This window comes from Nerophis lumbriciformis, linkage group LG06, assembly GCF_033978685.3.
Source record: "Nerophis lumbriciformis linkage group LG06, RoL_Nlum_v2.1, whole genome shotgun sequence".
Classification (NCBI taxonomy): domain Eukaryota; kingdom Metazoa; phylum Chordata; class Actinopteri; order Syngnathiformes; family Syngnathidae; genus Nerophis; species Nerophis lumbriciformis.
Genome location: NC_084553.2, coordinates 22,565,803 through 22,582,026, shown reverse-complemented (window position 1 = coordinate 22,582,026; position 16,224 = coordinate 22,565,803). Strand labels below are relative to the sequence as shown.

Sequence of the window (16,224 nt, the reverse complement as noted above, 5' to 3'; positions counted from 1 at the left end):
ACGCATGCCCAGGAAGAAATGGTTGTGTTCTTTTGTGGTGTATAAAAGAATGTGTCCATCAACAAATGTTAAACAAAATCGAATCATTCATATATTATCGAATCGTTCTTTTTTTTGGATACCCATGTATCTAGATGTGTATCAAATCATCCATCACAATCTTCAAAGCAACAGACACCGTTATGTCATCCTCTCTCAAGATCGTTTTAATCTATTTGTTAATTTTCTCTTAATAGCGACTTAGATTCTACTGAAACGTGGTTCCATCTACACTTTAAAGTTTACTCAGCACATATTTCTTGTGTTTATGTGTTGTTTCAAGATAGTTTAGCAGTTAGCATGTCTTCCTGTTTGCATCTACTTGTTCTACTCGTTGTGTAATATGTTTAGTATGCCTACCAAATATACTTTATTTGCCTCAATGGAGCTGATGGTTATTAAATTAGGGGTGCTGCCCCGCACCGTGTATGACATATACATTTAGCTGGTTGCTGCCACTGTCAGCTGGGAGCCCAAAAATAGGTATACAGTATAATAATAAGCCAGAAAGTATTGTTTTTTGATGATCTGGATTGGAAGGCATTAGCTGTTCCACACAACTTTTATCGAAATTAGCCCATACTGATCAGTGGCCATCAATCAGCACATCTTCACTATAAAGGGAAGGTGTTCTGATATTATTTCATACTGATACTGATATGCAGGTTTAGCCATACAATCTGTGATACTCTTAAGCAATGTCAAAAAAGTGTCTTTAAAGCATCCAACCAACAGTTCCATTGATCAGTCGTCGAACAGATTATAAATGTTTTTTTGATATACTGTACATTAACATGATGTAATTGATGCGGTCCTTTTCCTGTAGTTATGGATGTACCAGGTTATGGTGGAATGAACAGAGGGGGTAAGTTTATTTTCTGCTTTCAAGTGTGGTATTGGCTGTAGTTTGACCAATCATGTTTTGTATTTGACAATGTGGGTTTTGTCAGGTGTTGGTGGAGGTTTTGGAGTCATGGATATGTCCAACATGGGTAACTTTGGAGGAAGAGAAATGCCGCCAATGGGCAGAATGGGCGGTGAGTGTTCTCTTTGATTATTTGCTAAAACAATGATCAGTTTAGTCTAAGAATTAACACCAGGTAAGTTTGTTTTTTTTATTTTTGTTTTGTGTTTTATTTAAGATATGTACCGGTCAAGAATGGGCGGGATGGATTTTGGCAGTGACATGCCATTGAATCGAGGATTTGGCGATTCATTTGGAGCAATGAGTGAGTCATATCCTGGCATTTTTTCTGAGATTTTGCAATGTAATCGCATGAATTCATGAACTGTCTTTGTGTACAGTTGCCGTGTGCTGTAGTCTAACTTATAATGTATGGAATTACATTATCTCCATTAGGTGGAGATGTGGGAAAAGGTGGAGTAGGGAACATGGATACTGGATTACGTTTACTATTAGGCCTGGGCAATATGGCCTAAAACTAAAATCTCAGATGTCTTCCACAAAAACATTGATTTACGATGTTTTTTAGCTACTTTTTAAAGACAAATGATTAGGAGAGTTGCATATTACGCCCCATCCATTTGTCGTCTTCACAGCTTAATTCACACAACGGACAAGCAGCTATAGCGTACCATTGAAACAAAGTGAGAGTGAGTGTAGAGAAAATGCTATATTGCTGTTCTGTACTTGGGTGTTAGTCATTCAAATAGGGAGATAGGAAGGAGCTTTCATGCTGTCCCAAAAGAAGTGGCTCATAAAGGTAATGAAGTTAGGAAAAAAATGAAAGTGGGTTGACGGAAATGGCTCTTAAAAATATCACTTTTATCATCTTGTGGAATACAATCGGACCGCTTGTATCTGCAACGATCACTTTGTAAAATGTTTGTTTGAACATTTGATTTGTTTGAGAAACTTTCTGCTTGATAGCAAATCTGAACGTGAATAAATTCGTTTTTTGTGCTTTTGTGGTTGCTATATGCCTACATATAACTACGAAGACCTGGTTGTGCAAATAAACTAACGTCACGTTAATTCCTAGTAATAAATATTGTGATTTTTGGCCCAATCCACCGTATTTTTGTTGTCGATTTTAATAACAGAAACTAAAAGCTAAGATCTTATTGTGCAGGAAAGCTAAGTGCTATGTTTGACACAGATGACCACATTATAGCATATTTGGTGATATTTGTTATCATTAAAAAAATATCCTAAATCGTATTAATAAACTACATGAATACATCTCTAGTGTGCTCAACAGAATATACTGAATATTGATATCGTTTGCAAACATTGCTGAACAACAGGGACATATACAGCTAAATAATGAGACAAAATATGAATTTCACACCATAAAATAATTGCAGACATGAATTGTAGATGAGACTAATATTTGTAGCAGGAAATCAACTTCAAACAATCCTTTTATGCAATAATTTTCAAAGAACTAAATTGAGAGCTTCCTCTGGGAGGTAATACTTCTGCTTGAATAAAATACTTCTGTAAACAAAAATGTAGCATTGTACATTGCATGGAAATATATTATATACAACTTGGAGATTAATAAAGTGCAAACTTAAAACTTATGTCTTGAAAAAAATACTTTTGTAAATATAAATATGTAGTATTGCATGCAAATAAATTCCAATGAATCAATAAGAATACCAACATTTTTTAAATGTTAATAAAAATCAATCAGATCAATAAAGTACAAACTTAAAACTTGTGTTTTGAATGAAATATTTTTGTAAATAAAAATGTAGTATTGTACTTTGCAGGGTTTCCCCTAAACTGCCAGAATGCCTGTGGTGTTGGGGGCGTGTTCACAATGAGTCGAGTAATTTGCTATGATATAATTTTCTTTGAAAAGGGCTCAAAAAATGTATACATACATTTAAAACAAATCTGTTTTTATTAGTTAGTATTAACATGTAATTTTTTTATAGTTTTGCCATACGGTAATTTAAATTTTTGCTGCTTTTTGTACAAGGTACTTTGTTGAGATTTTTTGAGTGTTTACAGACTTTTAATTACTTTTTAAAACAGTTAAAACAACTAGCAATAAATCAAGAATCTTCTTCTGCTGGTATTATAGAATGTACTCGTGTTTTAGAGACTCTATTTCTGTCCCTCGATGTCCCTGGCTTAAGAGGCTGCAGTGAGCATGACGTCACACTTGCTTGGCGCTGTTGCTCTAGTTGGACTTTCTCTTTTTAAAAGCTGACACTGACCTCTTAAAGTTTGCACATTTTGAAGATGGCCATCCACGCGGCTATATCTGCAATATATATAAAAATCACGTCCACATTGCAGACATGCTGACAATGCTCAAGACAATGGCGTGCGTTTTGTTTACATCCGGTTTCGGTAGCGCTGCTTTTGGTGATCAAAGTCTATTTTTGGTGGTCAAGTTTTCGGTACATCACTTGTCAATAGTGCGCACATAATAGGCAATATATATCAATTCATACTGTAACGACCAGTAAATGGTAATATTTTATATGCGTGTGGTTTGGATTTAATGTCAGTTTTTCTCATGTTTACAAACACACACCGTTCGTGCCTTAAAGGCGATCGGCGTAAGCGTTGTGTGTCTGGCGGGGAAGCGAAGACTCAAGGAAATGAAAGTGTTTTCATGGGAGGTTTGTTATCATAACATTGGTAATAAACGTTAAAAATAGCGTCGGACTTTGTGTGATTTCTTCTAGGTGCTACAATATATTACTTGAATTCGTTAATTAAAGCCCCGTGTTGGCGGTAAAAAAAATAAAGGCGTGCGGCGCAGAGTCCATGTGTACGTTTGTTTACTAGGTGGTGCATTCATCCATCACGCACCGTTGCAAGGTGCAATGTTCACTATGGGGGAAAAAAGCAGCGACTGTACATGCATAAATGTTGCACTACATGTTATACCTTGCTGTTGTTAAAAGATAAACAAAACACCACGTCACCGACTTTACCTCGGGGAAAATAATAAAACAGCTCTTTATTCATTTTGGGAGTGAACAGAGTTGTCAGAACGCTGGTTTGTAATCTATTAATAAAGTTTGACTGACCTATCTGACTGTTTTGTTGACATTCCCTTTAGCGCAGCTCCATCTAATGGATGCATAGGTGTGCCTTATATATGAACAAAGTTTTGAAATATGACATTCATTGAAGATGCGCCTTATAGTGCGGAAAATACGGTACATTAAGGGGAAACCCTGCATTGTATGCAAATAAATAAACAAGTAAAACATTGAGATGACTAGTTTTAGTAAGTGAATAAAGACAGGCTTTTCCCTTAACCATCCTGACGACAAGCGGTAGAGAATGGATGGATCCTGGGCTCCTTGTTAGTGTGTACTGATGTAAAAGACAATGTACACTTAATTGCACATGTAATATCTCATCCATGAAAGTTTTGCAGCAGCACACACGCGTACGAGCTGTCTGGTTTGGATGAGCATAGCGACTGCCTTTTGTGATCGCTCTGTGCATTGTTCTCCATACTGTACATGGTACCTTGTGTATATTATTTTTCCACAATACGCTGCTTTTAAGGTGGAGTTGTTATTGTAGTCTTGGTTGCTTTGTAAAGTGTTGCATTTCCTCCACTCGGCTCAATGCTGGAATAAGTTTGTTGTGCTGCTACCTTTTATTTTTTTATAAATCTTTGCATCATTCAGTCATTTGTTCCAAATCTGTTGCCGCAAATCTAAAGCACTGGCAACACTTTACTTTGGAGCAAACATCTCACTCTCGTTAGCATTAGCATTAGCCATGTTTTGCTTGGCTTGTTGATCTCAGTTAATAATAAAGAAAATAAGGGGGCTGGCAAGGGCTACAGAAGCTCATGAGGGCAAAAAAAATATGCCAGAGCAAAAGGGAAAAAAAACATTTTTTAAATTTTTTAAATCGTCTGCAACAAAAAATTTAAATGTTTTGACTAAATATATACTATATATACCTATTTTATTTATTTATTTATATATATATATATATATATATATATATATATATATATATATATATATATATATATATATATATATATATACAGTCGTGTCTTGAGTTTCCAATATTTTCTACAACTGTTATTTTTTTGTGATAGAGTAATTGGAGCACATACTTGTTTGTCACAAAAAACATTCATGAAGTTTGGTTCTTTTATGAATTTATTTTGGGTCTACTGAAAATGTGACCAATCTGCTGGGTCAAAAGTATACATACAGCAATGTTAATATTTGGTTACACGTGCCTTGGCAAGTTTCACTGCAATAAGTCATTGTCCTGTTGGAACACCCAACTCCGCTCAAGACCCAACCTCCGTCCTGATGATTTTAGGTTGTCCTGAAGAATTTGGAGGTAGTCCTCCTTTTTCATTGTCCCATTTACTCTCTGTAAAGCACCAGTTCCATTGGCAGCAAAACAGGCCCAGAGCATAATACTACCACCACCATGCTTGACGGTAGGTTTGGTGTTCCTGGGATTAAAGGCCTCACCTTTTCTCCTCCAAACATATTGCTGGATACTGTAGCCAAACAGCTCAATTTTTGTTTAATCTGACTACAGAACTTTCCTCCAAAAGGTCTTATCTTTGCCAATGTGATCAGCAGCAAACTTAAGACAAGCTTTAAGATGTCGCTTCTGGAGCAAGGGCTTCCTTCTTGCATGGTAGTCTCTCAGTCCATGGCGATGCAAAACACGCTTCACTGTGGACACTGACACCTGTGTTCCAGCAGCTTCCAATTCATTGCAGACCTGCTTTTTGGTGGTTCTTGGTTGACTTTTGATCATCCTGACCAATTTTTTCTCAGCAGCAGGTGATAGCTTGCGTTTTCTTCCAGATCGTGGCAGTGACAAAACTGTGCCATGCACTTTATACTTACGAACAATTGTCTGCACAGTTGCTCTTGGGACCTTAAGCTGATTTGAAATGGCTCCAAGTGACTTTCCTGACTTGTTAAAGTCAATGATTCGTTTTTTGTGCTGAGATCCTTCAACTTTCCCATTGTCGCATTTGTAACCGAGTCTAATGACTGCATCACATAAGCCCTATTTAAATGGGCTCAGAGAAGTCAACAGGTGTTGTCAATCAAGAGGCCATGTCATGAAGCTAATTTGATTTGATTGTAACTTTTCTACATCACCAAAATTTATCATGTATGTTGCTGTATGTATTCATTTGACCCAGCAGATTTGGTCACATTTTCAGTAGACCCATAATAAATTCATAAAAGAACCAAACTTCATGAATGTTTTTTGTGACAAACATGTGCTCCAATCACTCTATCACAAAAAAATAAGAGTTGTAGAAATTATTGGAAACTCAAGACAGCCATGACATTATGTCCTTCACAAGTGTATGTAAACTTTTGACCATGACTATATATACTCTCATAGATTACCAAATACAATCCAGGATATCTGAGGCTTAAACATGAAACAAATTATACATCACCGCAGTCTGTTAAATATAGGGACTATTGGGTTTTTACCAAATGCCTCTATTTACATAACTTGACTTTAAATCAGCATTTACTGGTTGACCAGCACAGTTTAACAATGTGCTGTGTTGTGGTCGTAGTTTGCTGTGTAGAACTGCACAGCATTATACTTGGATTGTACAATTGAACCTAATGTTGTTCCATAAATTAGTTCTTAGTTAGATTAGTTTTTGCAGTTGGCGCTGACCTGTGAGACTTTGTTTGCATATAACATTATTTTTGGTCATAAAAGAACCAGCTTCTTGTACAAAACCCAAAACCAGTGAAGTTGGCACGTTGTGTAAAGCGGAAATAAAAACAGAATACAATGATTTGCAAATCCTTTTCATCCTATATTGAATTGAATATACTATTTTTAGCAAATATTAGCTCATTTGGCATTTGATGCTTGCAACATGTTTCAAAAAAGACTGAGAAAATTGAGGCATGCTCATCGAACACTTACTTGGAACATCCCACAGGTGAATAGGCTAATTGGGAACAGGTGCGTGCCATGATTGGGTGTAAAAGCAGCTTCCAGTCATTCACAAACAAGGATGGGGTAAGGGTCACCACTTTGTGAACAAATGCGTGAGCAAATTGTCCAACAGTTTAAGAACAACATTTTTCAACAAACTATTGCAAGGATTTTAGGGATTTCACCATCTATGGTCCGTAATATCATCAAAAGGTTCAGAGAATCTGGAGAAATCACTGCACGTAAGCGGCAATGCCCGTGACCTTCGATACCTCAGGCAGTACTTCATCAAAAAGCGACATCAGTGTGTAAAGGATATCACCACATGGGCTCAGGAACACTTCAGAAAACCACTGTCAGTAACTACAGTTCGTCGCTACATCTATAAGTGCAAGTTAAGACTCTACTAGGCAAAGGGAAAGCCTTTTATCAACAACACCCAGGAATGTCACCGGCTTCGCGACGTTGTGTCCTCCGGACCAAAGAGGAAAAGAACCATCCGGAGTGTTATAGGCGCAAAGTTTAAAAGCCAGCATCTGTGATGGTATGGGGGTGTATTAGTGCCCAAGGCATGAGTAACTTACACATCTGTGAAGGCACCATTAATGCTGAAAGGTACATACAGGTTTTGGAGCAACATATGTTGTCATCCAAGCAACGTTATCATGGACTCATATTCTCACTAATTGATCACCATGATTGATATCAGGCCTGGAAGGGTGTTGCAGCTTTTAATTGCTACCTTGAAGTGATTGCTGTTTCTCTGAGATCTTTTCTGTTCGATTCAATCATAGGTGGCGGCATGGCGATGGATCGAATGGGCATGTCAGGAATGGACATGAACCGCGGCTTTGGGGGCTTTGGAAGCGCACCAAGTTACATGGGTGGAGGCATGTCTGACCGAAGCTTTGGATCCAAAGCAGGCTGTCAGATATTTGTGCGAAATGTAAGTGCGAGTATAATAAAGTAGTAATCCTACTATTCTTTATCCTCGTATAGTCACTGTTTTTGGACAGAACATATGTTGTCAGTTTGTGTTTTTGTAACATGATTTGGTGTCTCATTTTCTTTCTTTCTCATAGATGTTAGTCAATATATTGTTTATTAATGCTTTTCTGAGCAAATGCCCAGTGGGATACATTGTGGTTATCTACAGCTAGGGCATGCTTATTAAAAATAAACTATGTAAAGGAACTACTACTGTTTGTTTCTACTTTGCAGCTCCCCTATGATCTTACATGGCAAAAGCTTAAAGAGAAGTTCAGTCACTGCGGTAAGCTTTTTTATTTTATTCTAAATATTAATACAACACACATTTAATCCATATAAATCATACCACATACTGTTTTATCTGTATCATAAATGATCATCACATATAATTACACATTAATGTTTTTTATTCTGATATGTTACTTCCTCTTGTTGACTGCAGGCCAGGTGATGTTTGCAGAGATCAAGATGGAGAATGGCAAGTCCAAGGGCTGCGGAACTGTGAGATTTGACTGCCCTGAGAGTGCAGAGAAAGCCTGCAGACTGATGAATTTCAACAAGATCAATGGCCGAGAGGTGGATGTCCGTATTGATCGCAATGCCTAAACCTTTTGTAAGAACAGGCTCACACAGTGAGCTCTAGTTTTGTTTTAAAAACACGATTACTTCATCTAACCTCCACAGTTTTCACATTTGTTTCTGCGGATATATTCATACATTCTGTAGTTCATTTCATCTGTTTTGTAAACCTTTTTTTAATTATCTGTCAGTTTGAGCAAATAAACATTTTAATTTTTAAACCCGCTGGTTATTAGTCTGTTTAGTTCAGGGGTGCTTATTACGTCGATCGCGAGCTACCGGTCGATCGTGAAGGGTGTGTCAGTCGATCACCAGCCAGGCATTAAAAAAATAGTCCTAAAAATGAGCGATCATAAATCTTCACTATGACGTCACTTGATTGACATTCACAGCACCCGAGGGTCTTCTGAGATGACGCTGGCTGCTGCCAGCTCATTAAAATTACCGACTGAAAGGCAAGAAACACTTTATTTCAACAGACTCTGGCGCCGTACCTGTCGTCAAAACTCCAAAGACCGACTGCACAGTTGCGCTAACAAAATAAGAGTCTCAGAAAGCTGGCGTGCACAAGCTAGCAAGCTACGGAGTTTGCCGACAATTTTTTTTCTTGTAATGTGTATACAAAGGAGTACGGAAGATGGATAAATAAGATGCCAAAAACCAACCACTTTCATGTGGTATTGGACAGAAAGGAGAACTTTTTTTCTTCTCCATTCGGAAATGCGGACGTTATCAACACCACTGTCTTGATTCCAATCACTGCAAGTCATCAGAATCAGGTAATACACCAACTTATATTCTTGTCTTCATGAAAGAAAGGAATCTGTATGTGTTAAACATGCTTGTATTATCTTTAAACACCTTTAACTTATTACCAATTTTAACTATATGTGTTAAACATGCTTGTATTATCTTTAAACACCTTTAACTTAACAATATTAACTATATGTGTTAAACATGCTTGTATTATCTTTAACCACCTTTAAGTTGTTAACAATATTAACTATTTGTGTTAAACATACTTGTATTATCTTTAAACACCTTTAACTTATTACCAATTTTAACTATATGTGTTAAACATGCTTGTATTATCTTTAAACACCTTTAAGTTGTTAACAATATTAACTATATGTGTTAAACGTGCTTGTATTATCTTTAAACACCTTTAACTTATTACCAATTTTAACTATATGTGTTAAACATGCTTGTATTATCTTTAAACACCTTTAAGTTGTTAACAATATTAACTACAGTATATGTGTTAAACATGCTTGTATTATCTTTAACCACCTTTAAGTTGTTAACAATATTAACTATGTGTTAAACACGCTTGTATTATCTTTAAACACCTTTAACTTATTACCAATATTAACTATATGTGTTAAACATGCTTGTATTATCTTTAAACACCTATTACTTGTTAACAATATTAACTATATGTATTAAACATACTTGTATTATCATTAAACACCTTTATTTTATTAACAATATTAACTATGTGTTAAACATGCTTGTATTATATTTAAACACCTTTAACTTGTTAACAATATTAACTATATGTGTTAAACATGCTTGTATTATCTTTAACCACCTTTAAGTTGTTAACAATATTAACTATATGTGTTAAACATGCTTGTATTATCTTTAAACACCTTTAACTTTTACCAATATTAACTATATGTGTTAAACATGCTTGTATTATCTTTAAACACCTATTACTTGTTAACAATATTAACTATATGTATTAAACATACTTGTATTCTCATTAAACACCTTTATTTTATTAACAATATTAACTATATGTGTTAAACATGCTTGCATTATCATTAAACACATTTAACTTGTTAACAAAAACATATATTTATTAAATAAGTAAATATAAATTATATATATGAATGAGGTAGATCCCCACGACTTGATCAATTGAAAAGTAGCTCGCCTGCAGAAAAAGTGTGAGCACCCCTGGTTTAGTTCAAAGTCTTCTCAGTGTGACAAACAAGAGCTTTTGCTGTGCTGCACAATATTGCTCAACACTGCCATGAAGTGGCCATAGTTTGGTGTGACGTTCCAAAGACTATAAATGTTGGTAATTTAATTTACACAATAACAGTATTATTTAGAATAAGACCCAAATTACACCACAGATCATAGAAGTTAATGTGGCTTTGTGTGTTCATTAAAATTCAACTGTTGTAAGCAAGGAGATGGCAGATTTTCTCTTTACTGCTGTTTACGGTTCTTTCACTGGTCCTCACAGGCAATAAGAACCTGCTCGTAAAACTTAATCAGAATTGAACAGTCTGCTTAAAAACAGGAATCAGGCCAGTCAACATCTTGTTTATTCTCTCTGGTTTGAGTGCTGACTCCAGTCACAACAGTTTTCCCATATTGGAAGATATAAATAAGACATTTCCGAGCTAACTGTGGAGTAGGGAAATGCGTGCAGTGTGATGACTTTTGTGGTTCCAAGTGAGTTCACACCTCTACATCAACATCTTTGGTACGTTGACCTCTCCCTTTTCCTAAGATTTGAGCGGCCCATCCTTGGCTCTGCAGATTTAATTGTGAGCTTCCGCGATTGGAAACATGCTTGAAATATTTCATTTGAGTCTTTGTAAAAATGCCTTTGTCATTGGGAGGGTCAGATCTCAGTCACCGCACAGCCTTAAAGGATTATTCCCAATAATCCCCAACTCGTACAGGATAGAAAGCGTTGCAAAAAGAATGTAACAGATGAGGGAAACGAGCCCCAGTTTCCAGTCCAGTTTCCAGCCATTCACATGCACAGCCACAAAGAGGAAGACGATTGAAAGAAGAAGTGTTGAAGAAATGAAGACCAGGCCAGTGCTGTTGACCTCCACAGGGTTGCCGGTGTCCATGAATGCAGTTTTGATGAACCATGGCAAACCAAGGCACAGCATGTCGAATACGTTAGAACCCACAATGTTTGACATGGCCATGTCCGCTTTCCCTGAAAGAGGATGGATTGAATTAGCTGGGATTTAATTCGGTAAAATCAAACAAATGTAATATTTTCTCAGTGGTGCTAATTATTGTAGGTTCAAATATTTACCTTCTCTGGCCACAATAACACTGGCTACAGTATCTGGAATACTTGTACCAGCTGCAAGAAGCGTGAGTCCCATCACTGTATCAGGGATGCCAAGTGTCTCACCTGTTTAAACATAACAATATTTGATGTATATCACAACAATACAAACGGTACTTTGAATGTACCGTATTTTTCGGATTATAAGTCGCAGTTTTTTTTCATAGTTTGGCCGGGGGTGCGACATATACCCCGGAGCGACTTACGGGTGAAATTATTAACACATTACCGTAAAATATCAAATATTATTTATCTCATTCGCGTAAGAGATGAAGCAAATGGCAGCAATCGTCACTCACACGTCAACCAATAAGAATTCAACGGGGGAGGGTCATGGCAGAAGTGCATTGTGGGTATGCTAACTGCTATATGCTATACGCTACTGCCGTAGCTATTATAATGGATCACATCAACATTGGCGGTAACTTATAAAAACTGAGAAGGACTGAACTAAAATGGCACCGAAAAGGAAATCAAATACTGCAGATTACAAGCTGGACGTAGTGAAATATGCAGCAGAGAACGGCGATCGAGCAGCAGAAAGAAAGGACATATCAGAGGCGACACCGGGGCGGAAGATTTCATCGGATTTAGCGATCGGGAGTGACAGATTGTTTGGTAAACGTATAGCATGCTGTATATGTTATAGTTATTTGAATGACTCTTACCATAATATGTTACGTTAACATACCAGGCACGTTCTCAGTTGGTTATTTATGCGTCATATAACGTATACTTATTCAGCCTGTTGTTCACTATTCTTTATTTTAAATTGCCTTTCAAATGTCTATTCTTGGTGTTGGGTTTTATCAAATACATTTCCCCCAAAAATGCGACTTATACTCCAGTATATATGTTTTTTTCCTTCTTTATTGTGCATTTTCGGCCGGAGCGACTTATAGTCCGAAAAATACGGTAATAGCTTTCTACCAAGCGGAGTAGTTTGTTTAGCTGCTGATTAAGACATGTTAATTCAGTACTGTAATGCTGCACTAGTAAAAAGCATAATCTGTAATTGCTGAGTCAAGCGTTTACAATATAATGTTACTGGGCTAAATCATAAACATTTGAATGATTTGGGAATGAATGACAAGCAAAATTACTTCACAAACACAACCAGAACAAAATGCAGCTCACCTAAAATGGAGCATCTTTTCACAGTCCAAAAAATGGCTAAACTACAGTGAAAACTTAGAACTGTATGTAGGACTAAACATAACTAATAAAAAGATGAATGTCTATGATTAAGTAGCCATGTTTAGTCCTAAAGTGAAGTGAATGACTTCTCCGGTTCATGCAGTCTTTCTCAATATTCTGCACCAAAATTCATGTGTTTATTCTTCTTCCATAGCGTTTATCATCCACTTCCATCTCCCAAAGCGTTCATCCAATTAATCCTGTTCAAGCTTCAAAACGTTCAGCGCTTTCACAACATGCAGGCTCAATATTACCGACTTTACAGTCAATCATAATGTTCATGTTTTTCTGCCCGTTTTTTCTTTCAACGACTACTCCCACATTTTTCAACTAATTCAAACTATTCTTCCATTAAAACATTCGTGTTGATTAGGAAAATAAAACTTGGTATTATTTTTACCCAAAAAATTCCCATTTTTTACTTTTTTCTTCCTGAAAATAACATTGAATGCTGTTCAACACTATCGTAAAATATATTTGTTGAAGTAAAAAAACATTTATTTAGTCTGCAATTAGCAACAAAGCGATACTTACTTATAAATGCATTCTGGGTAATGAGGTCATTTTGACCTGTTGCATTACGATTAAACAATGACAGCCACCTTTGTATTTCAGTCATTAGTCACCTTGAAGGTTCATTTGCAATAGGTTAATGTTAGTTTATTTAACATAACTTTTATTTAATTGTGCTTTTGTAACATAACCTTTTATGTGAAGTTTCATATTGAAGTAATTTTATAAAGACAAATGCAGTGCGGTATATCATATTGAGTGACATGGATTCAAGCACAAGATGGATACAATTTTGACTAAAACCTCTATCTCCTCTATCAATGTAAGTAATGATTTCAATGTTTTTTCTCAAAATATTGGCTTGTATGCAAGTAAATGTTTCATACAATCAGGTAACATTTTACTGTAAAAAATACGTTAATTTATCCCAAAAATTAGCTGAAAACTAAAGAACTCTGGGTAATCAATCAATTCAACGGTTGAATCTCTCCCTTTAAGAACAAAAGCTGGACACAGCTAGGACGTACCCAGGTAATGTGGCCAAATGTGTAAAAAAAAATTTAGATAATTTTACATCTTTGAGTTACATAGTTTAGTGCCAACTATTAAGACATACATTTATCATTTCTATAGTCATTGTACATTTCAGTGTGGTTAAAGCGATTTCAACATTGAAATAATTTCAACTATAAAGTATTTCTATATTCAAACCACTGCACAGTCCAACTGTTTCTATCCTGCCTTCTATAGTCCACCAACATTTCAACCAGCATTCTTCAATATTCTAACATACTTTATGTTGGGTTTCCTCTTTCTTCATTCATCTTCAATGAATACTCCAGTTGTATATATATGAAAGATGATGGTTTATTTTAAGGATGGTTCAGTACAATGCTTCACAGCACCGGGAAACAAAACATCGGTAACTGTGGAAAATAGAAGACAACTCCATCGAACTTTTCTGTGTATATCTCACATTCTCTCGCGCGAAGTGAACCGGAAGAGATCACGTGACGATAGCGCGGATGAACCTGCACTACCGTATATAACCTATTGGAGGCGCATAACAACAACAACAGCAAGCCTTTCTTCTCATGATACACAGCAACAGCATTAATAACAATGAGATCACATTTACTCAACACCCCCCCCTTGATCTCATAACCATGAAACAGTGAAACACATTAGTTTCCAAAAAAAAATAATTTGAATTTGTCAATCTTGGCTCTTGTAGTAGGTTTTGTTAAGATGTCTGCAACCATGTCTTCTGTAGGACAGTAGACTAATGAAATTTTCCCTTCAGTGAGTGCCTCACGAATGAAATTATATTTAACATCAATATGTTTGGACCTCTGTCTATTAACTGGATTTTTGCTCAACAAAAGAGCCCCTTGATTGTCTCCATGAATTGTTGTACAATTGTACAAACATTTGTCCATGCCACTCAACAGTTGGGTGATATAAATACTTTCTCGTGTAGTGTTGGATAAGGCAATATATTCAGCTTCACAAGTTGACAATGCAACTGTTGGTTGTTTCTTTGATTTCCAGGATATAGCTGGACCTTGTTTTGTTAGACCGAAACAATATCCACTAGTGCTGCGTCGGTCTTCCATTGATGATGCCCAGTCTGAATCGCTAAATGCAATCAGGTTGAGGCCTTCCTCACTTTTCTTGAAACTTAGTTCAAAGTCATGTGTACCCTTGAGATACCTTAGCACATGTTTGACAGAAACTAGATCCTGTGCTGTTGGCTTTGCCAATGTTTGTGATAACCTACCAACAATCCAGCTGATATCTGGTCTGGTGCAGGTCATGGCATAGATCAAACTACCAATGATTTCACGGTATTCTCTGGGGTTTACCACCTCGGTAGTGTCACACTCATTTTCATTTGTAGTGCTCAGTTCTACTTTCTGTTCAGAAGGAGTGCTTCTAGGTTTGCATTCTGACATGCCAAATCTTTCAAGCATCTTTTGTATGTACATTTTTTGATCCATTTTGATTTCATTCTGTTTCTGTTCAAAATGAATACCCAGGAAATAAGTTATCTTACCCAGGTCTTTCATGTTGAATTTGGCTTTCATTGTTTCTTTGAATTGCTCAAGTGCTTCTTTGCTACTTGCAGCAATGATCAGGTCGTCCACCCAGATGATAACAATGACTGTTTCATTTTCTGTTTGTTTTCGGTAGACACAATGATCAGATAGGTTTCTTTTGAAATTGTTTTGCTCTAAATGGTCATTTAGAAGTTTGTACCAATTTCTTCCTGATTGTTTTAGGCCATAGATTGATTTCTTCAACCTAAATACTAGTTTTTCACCTGTGTCCGATGTTTTCTGAAAACCTTCTGGTTGTTCTAGGTATATCTCTTCATCAATGGGGGCATGTAAATATGCCGTTTTCACATCCATCTGGTGGACGGTGAGGTCATTTTGGACAGCTATTTGCATCAATGCACGCACAGAAGTAATGTCTGCGGTTGGTGCAAATGTTTCTTGATAATCTATACCTTCAGTTTGACTGTATCCTTTGGCAACATATCTAGCTTTGAAAAGCTGTCCTTTCTCTGTGTTTTCTTTGAGGGCATAAACCCACTTTCCACCTACTGTATTTTTCCCTTTTGGTAATGTTGTTAATTCAAATGTGTCATTTTCTTTGAGAGATGCCAACTTGTCTTTCATGGCTTTTTCCCAGCTGGCTGCCTCTGATGACATCAGGGTGTCTTTATACCTCTGTGGGACTCCACACATTGCCCTGCAACAGTGATCAATAACGTCATGGCTTTCATTGATAGCATCAATGTTTGTTACATATTCCTCCAAGTATTTTGGAGGAACAATTCTCTCTCTCTTTGGGTAACGACCTCTTTGTTCTGTTCTAGTCT

At 36.5% G+C, this 16,224-nt stretch overlaps 2 protein-coding genes across 2 annotated transcripts in view; one reads left to right on the top strand and one right to left on the bottom strand.

Moving 5' to 3' along the window:
• myef2 (myelin expression factor 2) overlaps window positions 1-8,739 on the top strand; it is a 30,061-nt gene extending 21,322 nt beyond the window's left edge. Inside the window, exons 11-16 of the mRNA XM_061963902.2 lie at window positions 866-904; window positions 990-1,076; window positions 1,182-1,268; window positions 7,744-7,895; window positions 8,171-8,222; window positions 8,382-8,739. Of these exons, the coding sequence (XP_061819886.1) occupies window positions 866-904; window positions 990-1,076; window positions 1,182-1,268; window positions 7,744-7,895; window positions 8,171-8,222; window positions 8,382-8,545 (581 nt within the window). The 3' untranslated portion in view covers window positions 8,546-8,739. The remainder of the gene's footprint in view (window positions 1-865; window positions 905-989; window positions 1,077-1,181; window positions 1,269-7,743; window positions 7,896-8,170; window positions 8,223-8,381) is intronic.
• Window positions 8,740-10,835: 2,096 nt separating this feature from the next.
• The window catches only part of slc24a5 (solute carrier family 24 member 5), a 69,819-nt gene continuing 64,430 nt past the window's right edge, over window positions 10,836-16,224 (bottom strand). The window contains exons 8-9 of the mRNA XM_061963900.1: window positions 11,592-11,693; window positions 10,836-11,489 (exon numbers count right to left, since the gene is read on the bottom strand). Coding sequence (XP_061819884.1) covers window positions 11,167-11,489; window positions 11,592-11,693 — 425 coding nt within the window. The 3' untranslated portion in view covers window positions 10,836-11,166. The remainder of the gene's footprint in view (window positions 11,490-11,591; window positions 11,694-16,224) is intronic.